Source organism: Neolamprologus brichardi, chromosome 17 (assembly GCF_056152115.1).
Source record: "Neolamprologus brichardi isolate AB-2024 chromosome 17, ASM5615211v1, whole genome shotgun sequence".
NCBI lineage: Eukaryota > Metazoa > Chordata > Actinopteri > Cichliformes > Cichlidae > Neolamprologus > Neolamprologus brichardi.
This window is the reverse complement of record NC_142120.1, coordinates 11,937,230-11,954,869: the sequence shown is the minus strand read 5'-3', so window position 1 is coordinate 11,954,869 and position 17,640 is coordinate 11,937,230. Positions and strand designations below refer to the sequence as shown.

The 17,640-nt window shown below is 39.6% G+C and overlaps 1 protein-coding gene across 1 annotated transcript in view; it reads right to left on the bottom strand.

Moving 5' to 3' along the window:
* Positions 1–210: 210 nt before the first annotated feature.
* Positions 211–17,640, bottom strand: part of exoc4 (exocyst complex component 4) — a 133,180-nt gene continuing 115,750 nt past the window's right edge. Inside the window, exon 20 of the mRNA XM_006780713.3 lies at positions 211–2,193. Coding sequence (XP_006780776.2) covers positions 1,956–2,193 — 238 coding nt within the window. The 3' untranslated portion in view covers positions 211–1,955. The remainder of the gene's footprint in view (positions 2,194–17,640) is intronic.

Below are 17,640 nucleotides of genomic sequence, written 5' to 3'. Positions count from 1 at the left end.
CCTGTCAGCTTAAGTAAATCCTCGTGTGTGTGTTGGATCCATCTAGCTTGTGTGATACATGGCAGAAACATCCTCACTGCTTCAAAACAGTGACAGGCTGTCACGTGCAGAAGGTCAATGTGTGTATGAACTCCTAGCAGCTGAACATCTAAGAGTGGAAAATGCGACCTTTACGACCATGTAAGGAAAGAAACGTACACAGACAAAGACTGGAATTTGAAGAATTTATTTTTTAGTGTATGCACTGTCAAATTGTGAGTGCTTCATTTAGAATAGATACATTTCAGAGCATTTATGACACTTCAGAACCAGATCAAGAAATAGGCCTGGTAACCACTAAAGCCAGAATTCAATGCATTTCTATGCCAAACATAAAATCAGTTCTTTAAACAGAAATTTAGATCAATTGCAAAGAAAAGCAGGTGAGATATGGGTAACAGTAAAAGAACCTTTTTGCAAGTGTAATTCAGGGATAAAAAGAATGGACAGGAGTGGTTTTCACATATATATAAGAGCATTATTCCAGAATTCTATGGGCTATGTTTGTGCAGCATAATAGTAGTCTAACAGCATCTGTGAATGGCACGGCCCTGACAGAGTCATTTAGCATTGAAATAAAGTTTTCCATGTATAACATTATAAAAGTAACTCTGAAGTGAACAGATGAATGAGAAGATTTTAGATTTTACACCAAGTGTACGTTTCAGAGTGGTAGGCAAACCACTCAGCAGCTCCGCAGTTGTTTTCCCATCGATCCCAGCCTATGTGTCATTATGATGGATTGCTCTGTGGGCTTCAGGGAGACCAGCGCTGGGCCCAGTGTATTGACAAGGCTCCCATTTCCCTCTCCCCCTCTTGTTAAGTACTTCTCCCCCAAGTTAATGAACTAAAAACAAGGAGGATTGTGGGGAAGGGAATGATTTGTGATCGTCTCTCGAGTTTATATGTTTAGCTCACTTTATAGGATTGAGCACATGCAGTTTGAATGGCAAAATAAAGATTCAGCATTGCATAGTTTTGGTTTGTACAGCCACATATGTGCCTTAGCACAAAAAATCAGAGTCATTCCACTGTGGTCTCTTTGTCCAATTTGCAAAATAATATGTTAATTGACTCACAACTTTCCACAATAGTCGCACAACTTTACTGCACGAACTATGAGGAAAAAAAAGATAACAGATTTTTAACAACCATAGCTATGATACAATTGTCAGCTAGGGAAATCATAGGGGACCAACCCAAATTGGCAGCAGGCGGAAGATGTGGCCTCATTCAGACAGTCTAATCTGGCATCTGTTATTGCAGACAGAATCAGTGGGCCCATGGGGCTGCCAGGAGAGGAGAGAAAGAGGTGTAATTGAGAGCAGCAGTTTAGATCTAATAGGAAAATGAGATGAGATGGGTACTAAGTTCGGGTGAGTGTCCAAGACAATCGCCCTTTATCTGGAGATGTAGTCATGGTGAGCAAAGCACTGTTAAGAGTCCGGGCGTGTGCGCTGCATTTATTATGTGATTTAAATAGCGGAAATTGACATTATAGGCTGCTTTGTGACATAGATACATGGACCAATGGACTTGCAAGGCTTGCAGTTATGTAGGTTGTCACCTCCCTTCCCATGTAGAGTCAGTCAGTTCACATAAGCTCATATAAGTAAAAAAAATCCATATCTATTTGTCAAAACTTGACTAGAGTGTGTTTCATCATCATTAGGAAGTATGAAATGTAGATGACACACTTTCCATCAACAAATTTCCCAATCTTGTGTCTAGAGCAAACATCTTTTTGTGTTTTTTTAACCAAAATCTCAAATCTAAAACACATCACATGTATTTGTGCAACAAAAATTTGAAAGAAACAAAAACAAAAACATGCCAGAGTTCATCGCACTGAAAAATGCATCGCTGTTCCCTTTCAATGGTCATCTCCCTCTGAATGCCACGTCCTTGCTTTATCATTACACTGTGGTGATCTTCTTATCCTTGGTGGCCTGTTTAATGGCGGCCTGCTCACAGATGATTTCCTTCAGCCTCTGTAGCCGGGTGTTTTGAGTGCTCAAATCACCTACTCCTGTCTGACTGCGATGGAGTAAGGAAAGGGCATTGATGTACTCCAGCTCTGTGTAGCGGACACCCTGGTCCACCACCAGGTTCAGCAGCTCATCCGCAGTGTTGTACAGCATCTCATAGTACTGCCTGAAAGAAGAAGGGAAGGTTGTAAATCTTCAAATTAACTGGAAAGACAAAATGAGCAAAGAAAAGGATGCAAGAGAGGAAATCAGAGTGTGTAGATGTCTTCTAAGGTAACTGTTAACTCTTCTATCAGAGGTCAGTTTGCAAATGAAATGTCAATGTTTTTCCAGATCTATTTTAAATGCTAAACAGTTTGGGAACTTTAACACTGAATTTAAATCCATTGTGGAAAAAAAAATTCTGGGGTTGGTGTGGAGATAATCTGTGCCAACTTTGGTGAAGATTATAAAAATGTGTCAGTCCAAAAGCATCCAGTTAGTAAAAATTGGAAAAAGGTTTAAACATTAAATTGATAAATACACAGAGACACCCAGTAATGGTAAAGCTGCTCTGTCTGAACTGTAGACACCTAAATTTAATCGGTATTTTCTTTACCCACGCTCCGCTTCACCACCAACTTTCATAAATATCAACCTTGCAGTTTTTTCTAATCCTGCTAGCAGACAAACAAACACTATTGAATACATAACCTCCTTGAGGACGTAATCAAGGGAAAGCAAGGGGGAGAGGGAAAAAGAAAAAGCTACATGCAACAGTAACACTTTATAATCCTCTGTTATTCATTTTTCCAGGGCTAAATCAAAAAGAACAACAAGAACAAAGGGAAAACACAGAAGCCACACATACTGCTGTTGCTGTCAGCAGCAATTTTCTTAAAAAGGGCTTCAAGGACCTCAACCTCCTGCCACTGGGAGTTGAAGGTAGAGGAAACCATTCAACAGCTACAAACTACTGAAACTATTCTAATGAAATGCTGTTGACAGAGCCAAAAGCAGAAAGAGGCGTGCGCAGAATTAATAGCTCTTTAACCAGAACTGAATACCTCAATGGTCCATTTGAAAAGGACCATGAAGTACACAATGATAATGCAGGAGCACAAAAAGAGAGCAAGTATTGTTGAATAGAACACACATTCCCTGCTGACAAGAACAATACACATACAGATCAAAAAATACCAAACACAAACGTTTTGAGCACAGCATTTTTAAGATTTGTTTTAGGCGTTGACCTCTTGTGGGTGTGTGACCATAGACTGTATAACTCATTAGCATCAACTTACAGTACTTGGCCATTAATATGGATTTCAGTAGGAGTCCAGCTTGTCATGAACACAAAATACAGATACCTGTACAAAGAGGGCCTGGAGGTAAGCAAATGCACAGGAATCTGTGGAAGCAGGACACACAATTTTTCTTTGGTCAGGGGTAAAATGAGTCTAAGACCAAGATGCAGGAATCCTAAAGAGACAACAAATGTTACACTTTCATACGATGGTTGTAGACACAACCAGAGCAAGAGGGCACAGGTGAGATACAGTCCTACTATTGCATGTTTACAGTAACTATAGTTACTGTAGTCTTTAGTAATGGCCAATAGTGTGCACATGGACAACTAAGATCAGGTTAGCAACTTTTATGGAGCTCTGTATGGACTGCAGAAAAAAAGCACAGGGATTTTAGTAGCAGAACATTTAGCCATGATTTAATACAGAAATAAATGAGATCAAACAAGTGAAAAATATCCTTTGTCTCTCTTTCAATTATATTAGTTTCAACACCAAGTTTTTCTTGAAGCTCCCAGTGTCACAACACAAGCAGCAACATCCTGGGTTTGTGTTTTACATTAATACACTGAATAAAAACTGACTGTTTACTACACAACATATCTCGGTCAAGGACAGGTGATGGTCAGTCAACAGCAGTGGCTTCTGCTGCTCTAAGTAAAGAGAGATAATTACAAGGCTGACATTGTAATGTCTTGCTGAAGAAAAGCATGTGAAAGGCATTGGGGGTGTTGCGACTAGGCAAACAATGTCATAGCCACCGATGTTTGAACGTTCTTTGTGTGGCCTTGATGAAAATTAAATTAAATGTGGATGTGGTTAAAAAGGGTTAAGCTCTGTTGTGCCAGAAGAAGTTGGAAGTAAATGGATTCAGATATTTCTGATATGGCTCAGTAGAAAGACAAAAAAGATCCTTTGACTCATTTGTTTAGCTTCAGCACCCATCCCAGACCCACTCCTTTCTTGAGATGTTCATTTGCTATGCTAACGAGGCGTTAATGAGCACTTAGGGAGCTTCTGTTCCAAGGTGTTTTATGTGCTGTCATTTTAGATATTCAACAAAAGGAAAATACCTGAAAAGAGTAATGGAAAGGTTAGAACGAACGAGGGAGTGCTTGAAAGACGGAGGGAAAAGGAAGACGACTAAAGAAATGAATGCAGAGCAGGGGTGCATAATGTCTGTTTTTGGCCTTCCACAGCAGGCGTTGGCTTTGATCGTCAAAGCATTTGCATACTGTCTCACCCTCTATCCTGCTTAAAGTCTTTTTCATGCTTTCATCCCTAAGTTCATTTAGTAAAGAAGCTTGTCAACACTGATGAGTAACACCAGTTCACTCCTTAAATGGAGGTAAGACAGATGAAAAAGAAAAAGAAAAAGAAAAACGGGTCTTATTTTCTTATCTATACAATATCTGAAACAAAACATTAGCTCAAGAGCAATCCCATTTCATTCTCTAGAGCCAGTGTTTAACGACGCACTTGAAGCAAATCGCCTCATTATTTGATCTAATAAGATAAACAAATATAACCATAAATATGCACATTTTTATTTGTTGAAGGGAGGCGCTTTGAACAGAAGGCTTTTCTCTTTCAAACCGCCATCCTTAAGTCCAAATGGAAAGCAGATTGGATTAACCGGACTGTTCTGAACAGAGCAGAGAAAAACAAAAATAGCAGAAATTGCACCTGACTGCTTGAAATTGTCTCTGTGTAATTTCCTAAAGAGGCAGAGACATAACCACTGCAAACGTCTGTGTAGTAAACATTTATGTTGTTAGTTTTACACACAGTTATTTGCTATGGTACATGATTCCAAAGTCACAGAGGTAAAGCTGAGTGGAGGGTGTAATTTACTCGGTAATGTGAATGTGTGTGTCTATCAGAACAGTATGTGGTGATTCTGTATAGTTTAATTAAGAGAATGTTCCAGGTAGACGTCAGTAACAAGTTCCACATGCAGTGAGAGATGAACAGCACCCCTGCTAAGTCTTTGTTGGACATTTTTCTTCAGTCTAAAAGACCATCTGTCTGATAGAACAGCAAAAGTAGCTGTGCAAATATGGAGTCTCTCCATTTAAGTAGCAGCTGACAAGAGATAATTGAAAACAATCTGATCGACGCTGTGAATACGGACTTAATTACAGCGTAATAGCAACTGCTATTCCTTTTGCAGTGATTACTCGAGAAGAGGTCCCAAAATGTGTTTACTAGTAGATGAATGCAGAATAATTAAAACATTTAGTACTAAAGACAAGGCATGCTCCCAGGCAAGGCAGGCAACTGCTTCGGGAGGCGATGGTGAGTGAGTGCTGGGGCCTCTTAGGGCTGACAAAATGTACACTCATTCCCATTACATGCATGCATGTTTAAACAAGCCTAATGATAACAAAGCAATTGAATCAATAAAATGAAGAGGGGTTGTCCTTCTGGTTGGTAAAAAAAAAACAAGAAAAGGGGTTTTCCGGTACGGAGGCAATGTGGGTGGACGTGTAAGGTGAGAGCTCCCAGGCTCACTAACCAAAACTCCCCAAATTTACTCGAATTATTACTCTGACAGCATTTCACACTAATGGAGGAGAAAACTGGTCGTAAACAGAGAGGCAAGACACCAATGAAAATGGGAAAAGTTGAAAAACAAACAATGGAAAGAGACACAGATGACGATAGTGACGAGGTTATGGATGGCCTGCAAGCTAGCATCCGCGCCATCCATGAAGAGCTAAAAGCTACCAGGTTGCACATGAAAACAGACCTTCTCCACGGAACTTACGTGTTTCAGAAAAGATATTGATAACAAATTAAACGAAATTGCCAGAGACTTAAAGGACACGATAAGTAGAGTGGATGGGGCAGAAGGGAGGGTGGCGGAGGTGGAGGAGTGGGCTACCGTGGCTAACGAGGCTCTGCTTCAAGCTATTCTAGCACAAGAAAATATACAAGCTAAACTGACAGACCTGGAAGCCCGATCACTAAGAAACAACATTTGTGTTTATGGAATCCCAGAAGACACAGAAGGGGACAATCTACGGGAGTTCTTGGAAACGTTTATGAAAATCGCAGTTGTCCCTAAGTGATACTGAGCTGGGAATGCAAAGATGTCATAGGGCTCTCGGCCCGAAGCCACCGCCGAATGCCAGCCCCCGGTCAATAGTGATTCACTTTCTGGAGTACAGAATTAAAGAACTAGTGCTCCGCTCTGCTTGGAAAAAGAAAGAGGTCGTTCTGAACGGAGTGAGAATCTACTTTGACCAGGACTATCCGACTGAAATTCAACGGAAAAGAAAGGCTTACGCCCCCATCAGGAAAGTCCTTAAAGAAAAAGGAATTTGCTTCCAGACCCCCGCACCAGCTAAACTCCGTGTCTTCCTCAGTGACGGCACCGTAACTTAAGATAGCACAGCGGAGGCCACGGAGGATTTGAAGAAAAGGAAGGTTCTGAGCTTCGCGGGAGAACAGACCCGATCCACGGACGCAACACGGGAAAAGCTGAAGAACCTTTCCTGGGAGACAGCGGGACGCCGGAACCGTGATGCATATCAAGATGATACTCCAGGCATTTTGACATTGAACCAAGGGACACAGTTTGATCATGTCCTGAACTGAATACTTGAGAAATTCAGTTTCTTTACCGATTTGACTTTTCCTGGGTAAGGATTGACACTTCAGCTTTACTTTGAATAACGTTTAGGTTTCATTTTACATCTAAATATATACTGAAAGTTATATGTCGGCCTTAGAGTACTTAGAGATTAAGACATTGTTCTGGGAGCGTACTTTCCTGGTTAGTTTGATCACTTCTTATTTTGTGGTATTTACTTTATGCATAACCTCAGGAGACGTCACTTTACACAGGAGAGGCCCCTCGTGAAACGAGATCTTTCCTCTCCAAAAGGTTTTTGGGGAATTCTGTTTTTGAGTAGAAACCACAGTTCTCTCATTTGTTCTGTTTTAGTTAAAGTTCAAGTTTCAAATTTTGACAAATATATGTTGTGTGTGGGTGTTTTTGTTTGTTGTTGTTTTTTTGTTTTGTTTTATCACCCAGGTCTTACAAAGTAAATGCTTTGACTTATACAAGACATGTCATTTCAACAGTATAGTTTAGAAACCCTTAATGTTAATGGGTTACAAAACCTGGTTAAAAAAGGTAAGCTCTTTGCTAAAATGAAAAGGCCATCATATAATTTTTTTGGCAGGAGGCCCACCTAACGGGGCATGAAAAACTTAAGTACCCCGGATTTAAAAACATATTTTATTCATCAAATACAAAGGGATCCAATAGGGGAGTTGCAATTCTGATTTCAAATAAAATCTCTTTCCAGTTCTCTTCACAAATTGCAGATAAGGAAGGACGATATATTTTGGTAAAAGGAATCCTAGACTCTAAAGTAGTGACGCTACTTAATATTTACAGACCTCCTGGACAGAACAAATCGTTAATAAGGACCATATTTGATTTAATTGTTACGGAGACATCAGGTGTCCTGATATGTGGTGGAGACTGGAATGTACAATTACACCCTACCTTGGACTCCTCCAACTTATTAAAAAAGCAGAATCCGGAAAGATGCTTAATGAGGTTGGGCTGATTGATGTGTGGAGAGAACGTCATTCTTCTTCAAAGGCATATACATTTTTCTCCCACCCGCATGGTGTCTACTCAAGAATTGACTGTTTTTTTATGTGCAAATCAGAAAGACCGAGGATAATAGAATGTAACATTGGACCCAGAGACGTTTCTGATCATTTGGCAGTACACCTAAAGATACATTTGGATATTAAGCCTAGAAACGTTGTATGGAGACTGAACACTAGCCTTTTGAATGACCGAAAATGTGAAGAATTTATTAAGAAAGAAGTTAGTGAATTTTTGGAGGTTAATGACAATGGTGAAGTGTCACCGAGTACCTTGTGGGATACCGCGAAAGCAGTGCTCAGAGGAAAACGAATAATGTGGTCAGCGAGGGAAGAGGGAAGAAAAGGGAAGAAGAGAGGCAACAGACTATCATGTCAAATAAGTTGAAAGAATTGGAACAAGCACATATATTTCCAAAATGGAAAGATTTGGAACTTGCTCAATTGGACATACCTCTACAGTCTTTAATGGGTGATATAAGTCTACAGAAAAAACATATGTGTAATTTGCATGAGTGCACCAAAGTAGCCTTAAATACATGGACTAAACAAAGTAAAAAATTCAATTTAGAAAGGAAAATGCGAATCCTAAGGTGGGTAGAATATGATACCGGTTTTACACCAACACATTTGGATAGGGTGTTTAGAGAATGGACTTGGAAGGGTATTACAGCATACTGTAAAACCTCAACCAAAACAGACATGGACAGCTTCCTACAACTCAGTGAAACTTATGGGTTAAATAAAACAGACTTTTACAGATACTTACAATTGAGACACCATTTTAATAAAAATATTAAAGTTGCAAGGGATTATTCTGAGGGGGGGCTCATTGATATGTTTGTCGACACATATAAAGGTAAAGTACATAAAAAGCTGATCTCAAAACTGTACTCATGTTTACAATCATACAGGACCCACTCCACCCAGTATGTTAAGAACAGATGGGAGAAAGAAGCAGATATTACACTTATGTGTGAAGATTGGTTGAATATTTGTAAAATAAACATAACTACCTCTAGCTCCCCTCTTTGGAGGGAATTTTCCTGGAAGAACAGTATGAGTATAAAGTAAAGTATAAATCACTTCAGAATAGCAAACCTGAATCCAGTAACTGCTCGAGGCAATGTGGCAAGACTATGGCTGACCACTACCATATATTCTGGGATTGTCCAGCTATTAAATCCTATTGGGCTGAAATACTAATGAGGATTAAAAATGTAATGGGTTTTGAGATTGAGTTTTGCTTTGCTACAATACATTTGGGAAATGTACCAGTTGAGATGAATACGAAAGATAAATACCTTTTTAAAATATTCCTGACAGCAAGTAAAAAAGTAATAACTAGAACTGGCTGGACAAGGACCCACCAACGGTTGGAGAGTGGTCAGCCATAGCAAAAGACATTTGTAAAATGGAAAAGATGACCTTTTCTCTAAGACTCTGTCAAGACAAATTTCAAAGATATTGGTCAAAATGGTTTTTGAGTATGCAAAAGGGTTGTGAATAATGTAGGGAAAGCATCTTATCCATTCCCTTCCCATCCTGTTTTCATTTAACTTGATTTTCCGGTGCTCGACTGGTCTTAATACCTTATGATGCTGAATGGACACTTGTATAGACATGCACAAAAATATGTCAAAGGGTATACGTGCATGAGTGTGCATGCGTGCACATGTAGATATGTATTATGTATGTATATGTAGATGGGTAGATGCTTGAAGGTGTGTGTGAGTATGTACATAGACGTGGGTATGGGGGTATATACAAATTAATTTTTATTTGCTTATTTATCTTACTTATTTTTATTATTATTATTTTTACTTCTATTTAGTTGTTTACCTTTTTCCCTTGCTGTGTCTGTGTAAATGTTAATGTTCCTGTTCCTAAAACTAAATAAAAATTAAGTATAAAAAAAATAAATAAAATAAAATAAAAAACAAGAAAAAAAAAGAGTGGGGGGGTGGCAAGACAGTGGTGGGCAGGCCAGATAATATAATTGCAAATAACTAAGCACTGCTAGTGTAGCCTTATCTGTGGGAGTGATACACTTAATGTGCCTTCCAGTAGAACATTATTTATTTTTGATTGATGTTTAACATTAGTTAACCTGACTGAGTCAAGCCTGCACAGCCAGGAGTGACCATCAGGACACCGGCAGTTGACTTATCAGTGTAACTAGCAGGCTGAAAGAACATATAAGCTAGGCATTACAGTATTAACACTTCATAACAAGTCAGTGGTCTTAGGCATTGGCAAGCAGTATCTGTAATTTCCTACCAACAGACCACAGAACCATTTTCCAAGTTAACTTTAAAAGAGCTCAAGCCCAGACAATGTGGTCATTAATTTCTTGTCTGACATCCATGAAGATCACTGGCATTTCCAGCTGGTTTCAGCCTCATCCCCTCTGTAGAACATTTTTGGACTTTCTGAATCTGTTAACTTAATTAGCTTATCCACTCCTCAAACACTCAGCCTTTCCAGGGTGCTCTTCTTTCACTAAATCATATTACTAACTTGTTGTAAATTAATCTAATTAGCTGTTACATGTTCCTCCAGACATTTTTATTTGTTAGTTTTAGCATTTAAAAAAAAAGAAGAAAAGAAGCAAAATTCATTCCCCTGTCTTATCATTTGACACGTTGCCTTATACGATTTTCAGATAAACCTGCTTAAATACTGTGCAAGTCAATAGCTTCCCAACTTTTTGGTGAACAGTGTTTTGATGTCTGTTTTGTACCATCTAATTATCAAAACAATCCCAGTGCTAAACTGTCTGCTGGCTGTTCAGAGTGTGTGTAAAGCTTCTGGTCTCTATTCAGTGCAGATGGAAGCGGGCTGGGCTAAGCAAGAGAAAGCTTAAGGTGTGTGTGTGTGTGTGTGTGTGTGTGTGTGTGTGTGTGTGTGTGTGTGTGTGTGTGTGTGTGTGTGTGTGTGTGTGTGTGTGTGTGTGTGTGTATCTGCACGTGTGTCTATCTACCCATGTGTCTGAGTGATGTATGTTAGTGTGTGCTGAAAACACTTTCAAACAGTTCATTACCCAAGCAGTTGGAAGGCCATTTGCCAAACAGAGTAAGGGCTGTTAATAAGATTAAAATCTCTCAGTGCCCCACCATCAAGAAAGAACCCCTAGTGAAACACACACATCATAACACTCAGGCACACAAACACATTTTTTGCCTTCTCCTCTCGTCTGAAACCAGTTAATGAAACCAGCATTCTTGTTTTTTCACACAAAACCAAAGTAAATTCTCATGTTGACTGCCATTATCGTTAAAGATTTTATGGGCTCCATCCTCGACACACACATTTACTTTCACCAATTTCCACCTGCTTCCTCCAGAACTTCCATCTATAAGGGCTATAATCAGCTTTTAGTAGCTTTTGTGTGTCTGTGTGCAAGCATCAACGTCCCTCTGTAGTGTGCTCTATTAAATTTTAATTAACTCCCCCTTCCCCCTCCTCAACAACGAATATTCTTTCAATTTACAATGTGGAGATGCAGAACAGGGCAGAGAGATATGCATGTCAATGGCACAGGAGTTGTGGCGGGGGTGGGGGTGTATAGAACAAAAAGACAAAAGAGAAGGAAAAGTGAGAAAAAGAAAGGATTTGGCGCAATTCGTTTCCCCTAATTTCTAGCATGAACAATATTAAGGCCATTACAGACTGCCTCTGTCAGCACATTTGGAACAACACATTAGTTAGAAGGGGAATGATGATGATGATGAGGAGGAGGAGGAGGAGGAGGAGAAATAATGGGAGAGTCTGTGGATCAACCTTTGAATAAGCTGGAATCCAAAGCTTGTTGCTGCAGTAACAAATACCTCTGACAGCAACAACGGGGCTTCTTGACTTTCTTATCCTCTTTATTGTCTTTAACAGTACTTTCACACTTAAATAGATAATGCATGTTTTGGCATTCAGGTATGGATCAGCAACTTTCTGCTCCCACTGATCCAACTGTTTAATATGCCATTAGCACCACACATGTGTTAAAGATCAGTTTTTTCCCCAACACATAAATATAATAGTGACTCAAGATCAAAGCAGCAGATCAGTGACATCAGTCATTATTTTTGTGCTTCTTCAGCTATCTTTCCCAATTCTTACGAGATGTTGGTTTAGTTCTGCAGTTTTCTAGACAAAAAAAGAATTCTTCAGGTGGTATACACTGGTGGATCCCAAACTTTTTGAAACCTCAGGAACCCGTCACAGTGATTTTGTTTTTCCTCTGTAAACTTTCAAGATGAGGCATTCAGGTGTAGGACAGCACCCTTCCCTTCTACAGGAAAAGCTGTAAGCCAAGTCGGTTTTACTTCTTTTATGTTGTTCTTTTGTAAATCTTCCCCTCACTGCTCTGACAGCAGTAATTTCTGACTGCAGTGCTTCTGGCAGACTTGTGAGCCGGAAACCATGTCATGTAAGTATCACAGCTGGCAACCATGAAGTGTCTTGCCCAGTCTTAGCTACACTAGAACTATACAGTATCTAAGCTTGCCAAGCCAAAGGGTGAAAGAAAATGGATCCTAACAAAAACAACCTGTGAATGCTAGCACTGATGCGTGTCATTTTCGCATATAAATAGTGTTTTCAAAAGTGAGATGGCTTAGTGTGGATTTAATCTTAATACACTCTTCTGCCTCTTTCAGGCTCCCTCACTTCCTGCGGACTCCCTCCCTCCAGAGCAGTGCATTTGTCTTTCCTCTGGTAATGAGGAAAGGTCTGCAGAGACTTGAGACTGAAGCTTCATCAGCAAAGGCCGGCCTCATCATGCTGCACCGTGCACAACAAACACATACAAATAAGAGCACGCACACAGACGCGCTCTCACTGGCTTCATCAGCAAAGACGAGTGTCATCATGCTGTGAGGTGCACATATATAAACACACGCACAGGCTTCATCAGCAAAGACCAGTCTCATCAAACAGCATCTTGCACATGCTCGTAGAAAACGGGAGAAGAAGGGTGGGGCTGGGGGAAGAGGCAAGGAAAGAGAAATACAGTCCAGCAGAGGCAGTGCAGGTGATTGGACGATAGTATATTGAAGGGAAAAAAAATACTGGGAGAACAGGAAGAGAGAGCTATAGAAAGAGACGCAAGGTGACAGGGGAAGAAAAGAAGACAGAAGCGACAGTGTGCCGAAAACAGGCCTAAGTACAAACAGTTTTATCTGTTGACACCCACTACCTCCTGACATGGCCGTCAACTGTACTTATTACCACATTCTTTGTAGATACACCAGCCTGTCACCCTGACACAAACACACCAGGGTTTAGAAACACACACAAAACCAACAACAGTTTATTCACCAGCACACCGGTTCTAAGAGGTGCACAGTAATCGTGGTGGTACACTGCAGGAGAGGACATAGCTTCTTGTACAATACACCCTCGCACTCTAGTAATTTCCAGTAGCAGACAGGTGGGTGCGATGGTCTGAACTCGGGGGCATCTCTGCACCGAGTCTGTCATACTGGTGTTTAGCCTTGCTATGGGCTCAGAGGCTTGCAAGTTTGCTAGGGATGTTATGACAGAGCTGCCTACATGGGTCAGCGGGCAAGAGATGTTTACTTTTGCTCTGTAATAGCAGTATATTAAGACAGAATGGTAATTTTGTCCTGAATCAATCTGTGTGTTAATTTGAATGAAGTCACAGGAGTTTTCTAATGATCCTATAATAGAGAAGCTTCAAGTCCTAAACTACTGTATATGACACTGAATTCATGGACTGTCTGATCTGAAAGAGCTGAAGCCAAAACAATTCATTTCCAGTTGATTAGCTAAATGACTAATCGGCAATTTTAAAGCAAGATAGAAGAAAATTAAAGCAGGTTACAACATTAAACCTTTAATTATATTAAGCTTTAAAAGGTTCTTCCAAAAAAAGCAGAGAGTAATGCCTATGTATGTTTCGCTGTCTGATTTTTAGCGCAACATGAACAGCAGAACAAGCAAATACCATGTTTCTATCAACATTATTCAGAAAAAAGGTTTAAATGATTCTTCTCTGGTTCCAACACATGCTTTAGATATTTTTCTTTTCAATATTTTGCTGAAAGAAACATAGAAATTGTTTTTCACTGACAGCAAGAGAAATGCTAAAATACATTTTTTTTTTGGTGTTGATTGGTTTCGTTTCCTCTCCTAAGAAATACAGATATAAATACAATTTAAATCAGTTCCTCGTTAGGTAGGTAACAAAAATAAAGGGCTAATATTACCTTTAAGACAGATCAAATAAAACAAATAAAAAAAAAAACCCTATCAAACAAACCACATGTCATTCTTCCTGCTGTTAGTGGAGGACAGATTGCTGCTGATTCCATCAGTGTGTAAAATTTAATAATGAAACTGCATTTTAGCTTTGTAAACGTGATTTAAATGTGATTCACAAGAAGAAGAGTTGAGGTTTCTTGTTCCTGATAGTAAAATGATCATTTTCCTCTGCTGTCATTCTAGTGTTGAAATCACCAGGTTAAACAACCTAGCAACCATTATTTACTTTGATATTAAATCCCAGTGAAAGGCTAATTATATTAGATCTCTATTTAAGGTTTGTAAAAATGTTGCCAGGCAAAGAGCAAAAATGTCTTCGTAGGCTGGAATGGATTGTTGCCAAGCAACACTTAAGTGTTTTTGAAAGTTTTCTAGTTGTACAACTATTGTAGCTTCTGGTCTTTTCAAAATAAAATATGCAGCAACAGCTCCACATATTTATCTAATTTCTGTCCCTGTCAAGAGACCACAGTATAAAGACAGCAAGAGAGAAAGACAGGTAGACACACAGGACAATGAGAGGTGATCATTGGACTGGCAGGGTTGACCATGCAGTGAATACACCCACACCCATACACACCTACACACACACACACACACACACACACACACACAGATGTGACATTGCAGTGACACACAGGTCTGCAGCATGTTCCCCAGAACTGTTTCCTGAGCAGATGGTCTGTGTGTGTCCACTTCTGTGCCGGTGTTTCGATATGTGTATGTGCGTGTGTGTTTGACCTTGACAGTCAAGTTGATATTGCTGCCAAATTCTGACTGAGAGACAAGAGGCCACTATAGGACCATACAAATACACATGGTCACACAAACACATACACACACATACATACACACGCACACATTTGACTTTTTTCACCCTGTGCAACATGAGCGATTGACATACTGTAGGCTTTTTCACTTTTTTTTATACTGTATACAAACATGGACTGAACCACAAGGTGGCACTGTTCCCCCATCCTTTTGCACAGTGAAAGAGAGAGAGCAAAAAGGCAAGTGTGCATTCTTGTGTGTGTGCATGCATGTGTGTGTGTGTGTCTTCACGCCTTCTGCAGTGCTGCTCTACCGGCCTCACCTTACTTTTTAACTGACACTGGTGCCTGTTATGGCGCATTAGTCCAGGTATACCTGGTTCCTATATATAAGTACACACATGTAGATAAAATAATCAAAGATCACACATGCATTAACAAGCATTCACACACCTAAGAACCCCCCCCCCAAAAAAAAAAAAAAATTACATGGAAATAAGGAGAAGCATCTGCAGTTTCTCTGAAAAGCAGGCTTCCTGCTGAGATTACTTCCTTTTTAAGTTTTGCTCTTAATTCTCAGGAGGTGGTAATAAAATACTCATGAATATCCTACTTTTACCCCTCTTTATCAAACTGCTTCTTCACTGCTGACTCAGGTCAGACCATGTTTTCTCAAAATCTTTACAACAAAACTGTTAGACTTTACTAAATGCCATGTGTACATAAATGAATTAAAGACAAAGAAAAAAAAGAAAGGATTTTTCAATATAGGCCCCAGCTACTAAACGATTCACTCTGTCAATCACTAAGGTGTTTGTAAAAATGTTTGTAGTACACTAAACGTTTAAATTGACATGTTTTTACCTTATTATTTTAGAGGTGGGTGGAATTTCACTCTTAAGAGGGGAACTCTCTTAAGATATTGTCAACTCAAGCAAATGCTGTTGATTTAAAAGAAACTGAAGGCATACAATCTGCAAAAAGTGCACCTACACATCTGTAACTATGCACAGTTTTGTTATAGGAATACGTATTGCATATTTATTGCATACTTGTCTTTAAAAAAGGAAGATCTGGGTAGTTGAGAAGCATTAAAACTAGGGTTGGGTTTTGATAATCGATTTATCGATTAAAATCGATTCTGGCTTGGATAGCGTGATATCGATTCATTAAAATCCTGAATTGATTTTTTAATATTAATTTATTTTGCCCAAAATGCCAGAATCGCAGGTTAAACCTCACAAAACTTCAAGAACCACCAAACAGCTAAAACAGTAAAATGAGAGCAGGTACACGGATTCTGCACAAAGATGTAAACACAAAGCTCGGACCCGCCGACGGATCAGAATCAGTGAGGTGTTGCCTTTCTCACCTGACGGCACAGACACGGTTGGGGCTGAAAGCCGACAGCTCGTTGATTCCGATGTTTCAGCGGGTCCACGCTTTGTGTTTACGCCCTTTATGCGGTGATTCTAAAGCTGTTAGTTTGATCTCTCTCCAAACATTATTGACCGAACCAGCAGCAAAAGAAGATCCAAACTAAGCTTCACAAAAACATCGTCATGAATTCACTCTGACTTTTGCTGTTTTGCTTCCACCACACTTCATGCACAGCTCTCTCTCTCTCTCTGTATACTTCAAGAACAGTTTCCCGTCTGTTTTCTTTATTATTCGCTTGCTTGTTACGCACAAGTCTACCGTTGTTTACAGCGCTGTCGGCCTCTGTTTTTTTCCCTTTTACTTACTTCCGAAAAGAAAGCCTCATTTCTGCTGTTCAATAGGATTCTGAACAAATGTAAACTTTTGAAAATTATGCAAAATGCAAAACGCTTAGCCGTGTCTCTAATAAAACCTCTGTAACTTCAGAGGTAGTGTTCATATGTTGATTAATGGTTTTCTTTCGTTTTTGATGTACTGCAAAATATTTTTATATAATCCCAGGCCAGGAAAAATACCTTCAGGTTTTTCTGTGTCTTATCCTCAGCTACTTTGACACAAAGGCATCTGCTGTGATGCTTACACCTTTGATAAAGTCTTGCGAGTGTCAGCTTCCGTTTTATAGACCCAAAAATATGTAAATGTACTGATCTGAATTATAATATTTCTGACTGTCTGAGGCAAAATTTCCCAGATTTAAATTGAATCGAATCGAATTGAATCGAATCGAATTGAATCGAATCGAATCGATTCGGGACCTTGTGAATCGAATCGATTCTAGAAATCAGTGACGATACCCAGCCCTAATTAAAACATCAGTTGTGGCTTTCTGTATGCCATATATACATTACTGTAAGTTATTTCCTTCCACTCAAGATGGTCACTTCCACTAGGAGGCACAAGTTTACTTAATGCCCAGACCATGTAAATGAGGTTATTTCAAAAAGCTGATAGGCTTAGGTATCTGTGCATACCCGATACATAACAGATGTGTGTAAGCGACTCTGTATGTGTGTGAATCTGTGTGTGTCTGTATGTGTTTGCAAGACTTGGTGTGTCTTGGAGCCGGAGGCCGGCCAATTCAAAAAGCCATGAATGCGTAAACAATGCGCTCTGCAATTCCCAATCAACACCTCCACACCACCCACGCCTTGTAATCAGACAGAGTGGGAGAAAGAGAGAAAAGACAGAAAAGCCATCACTGGC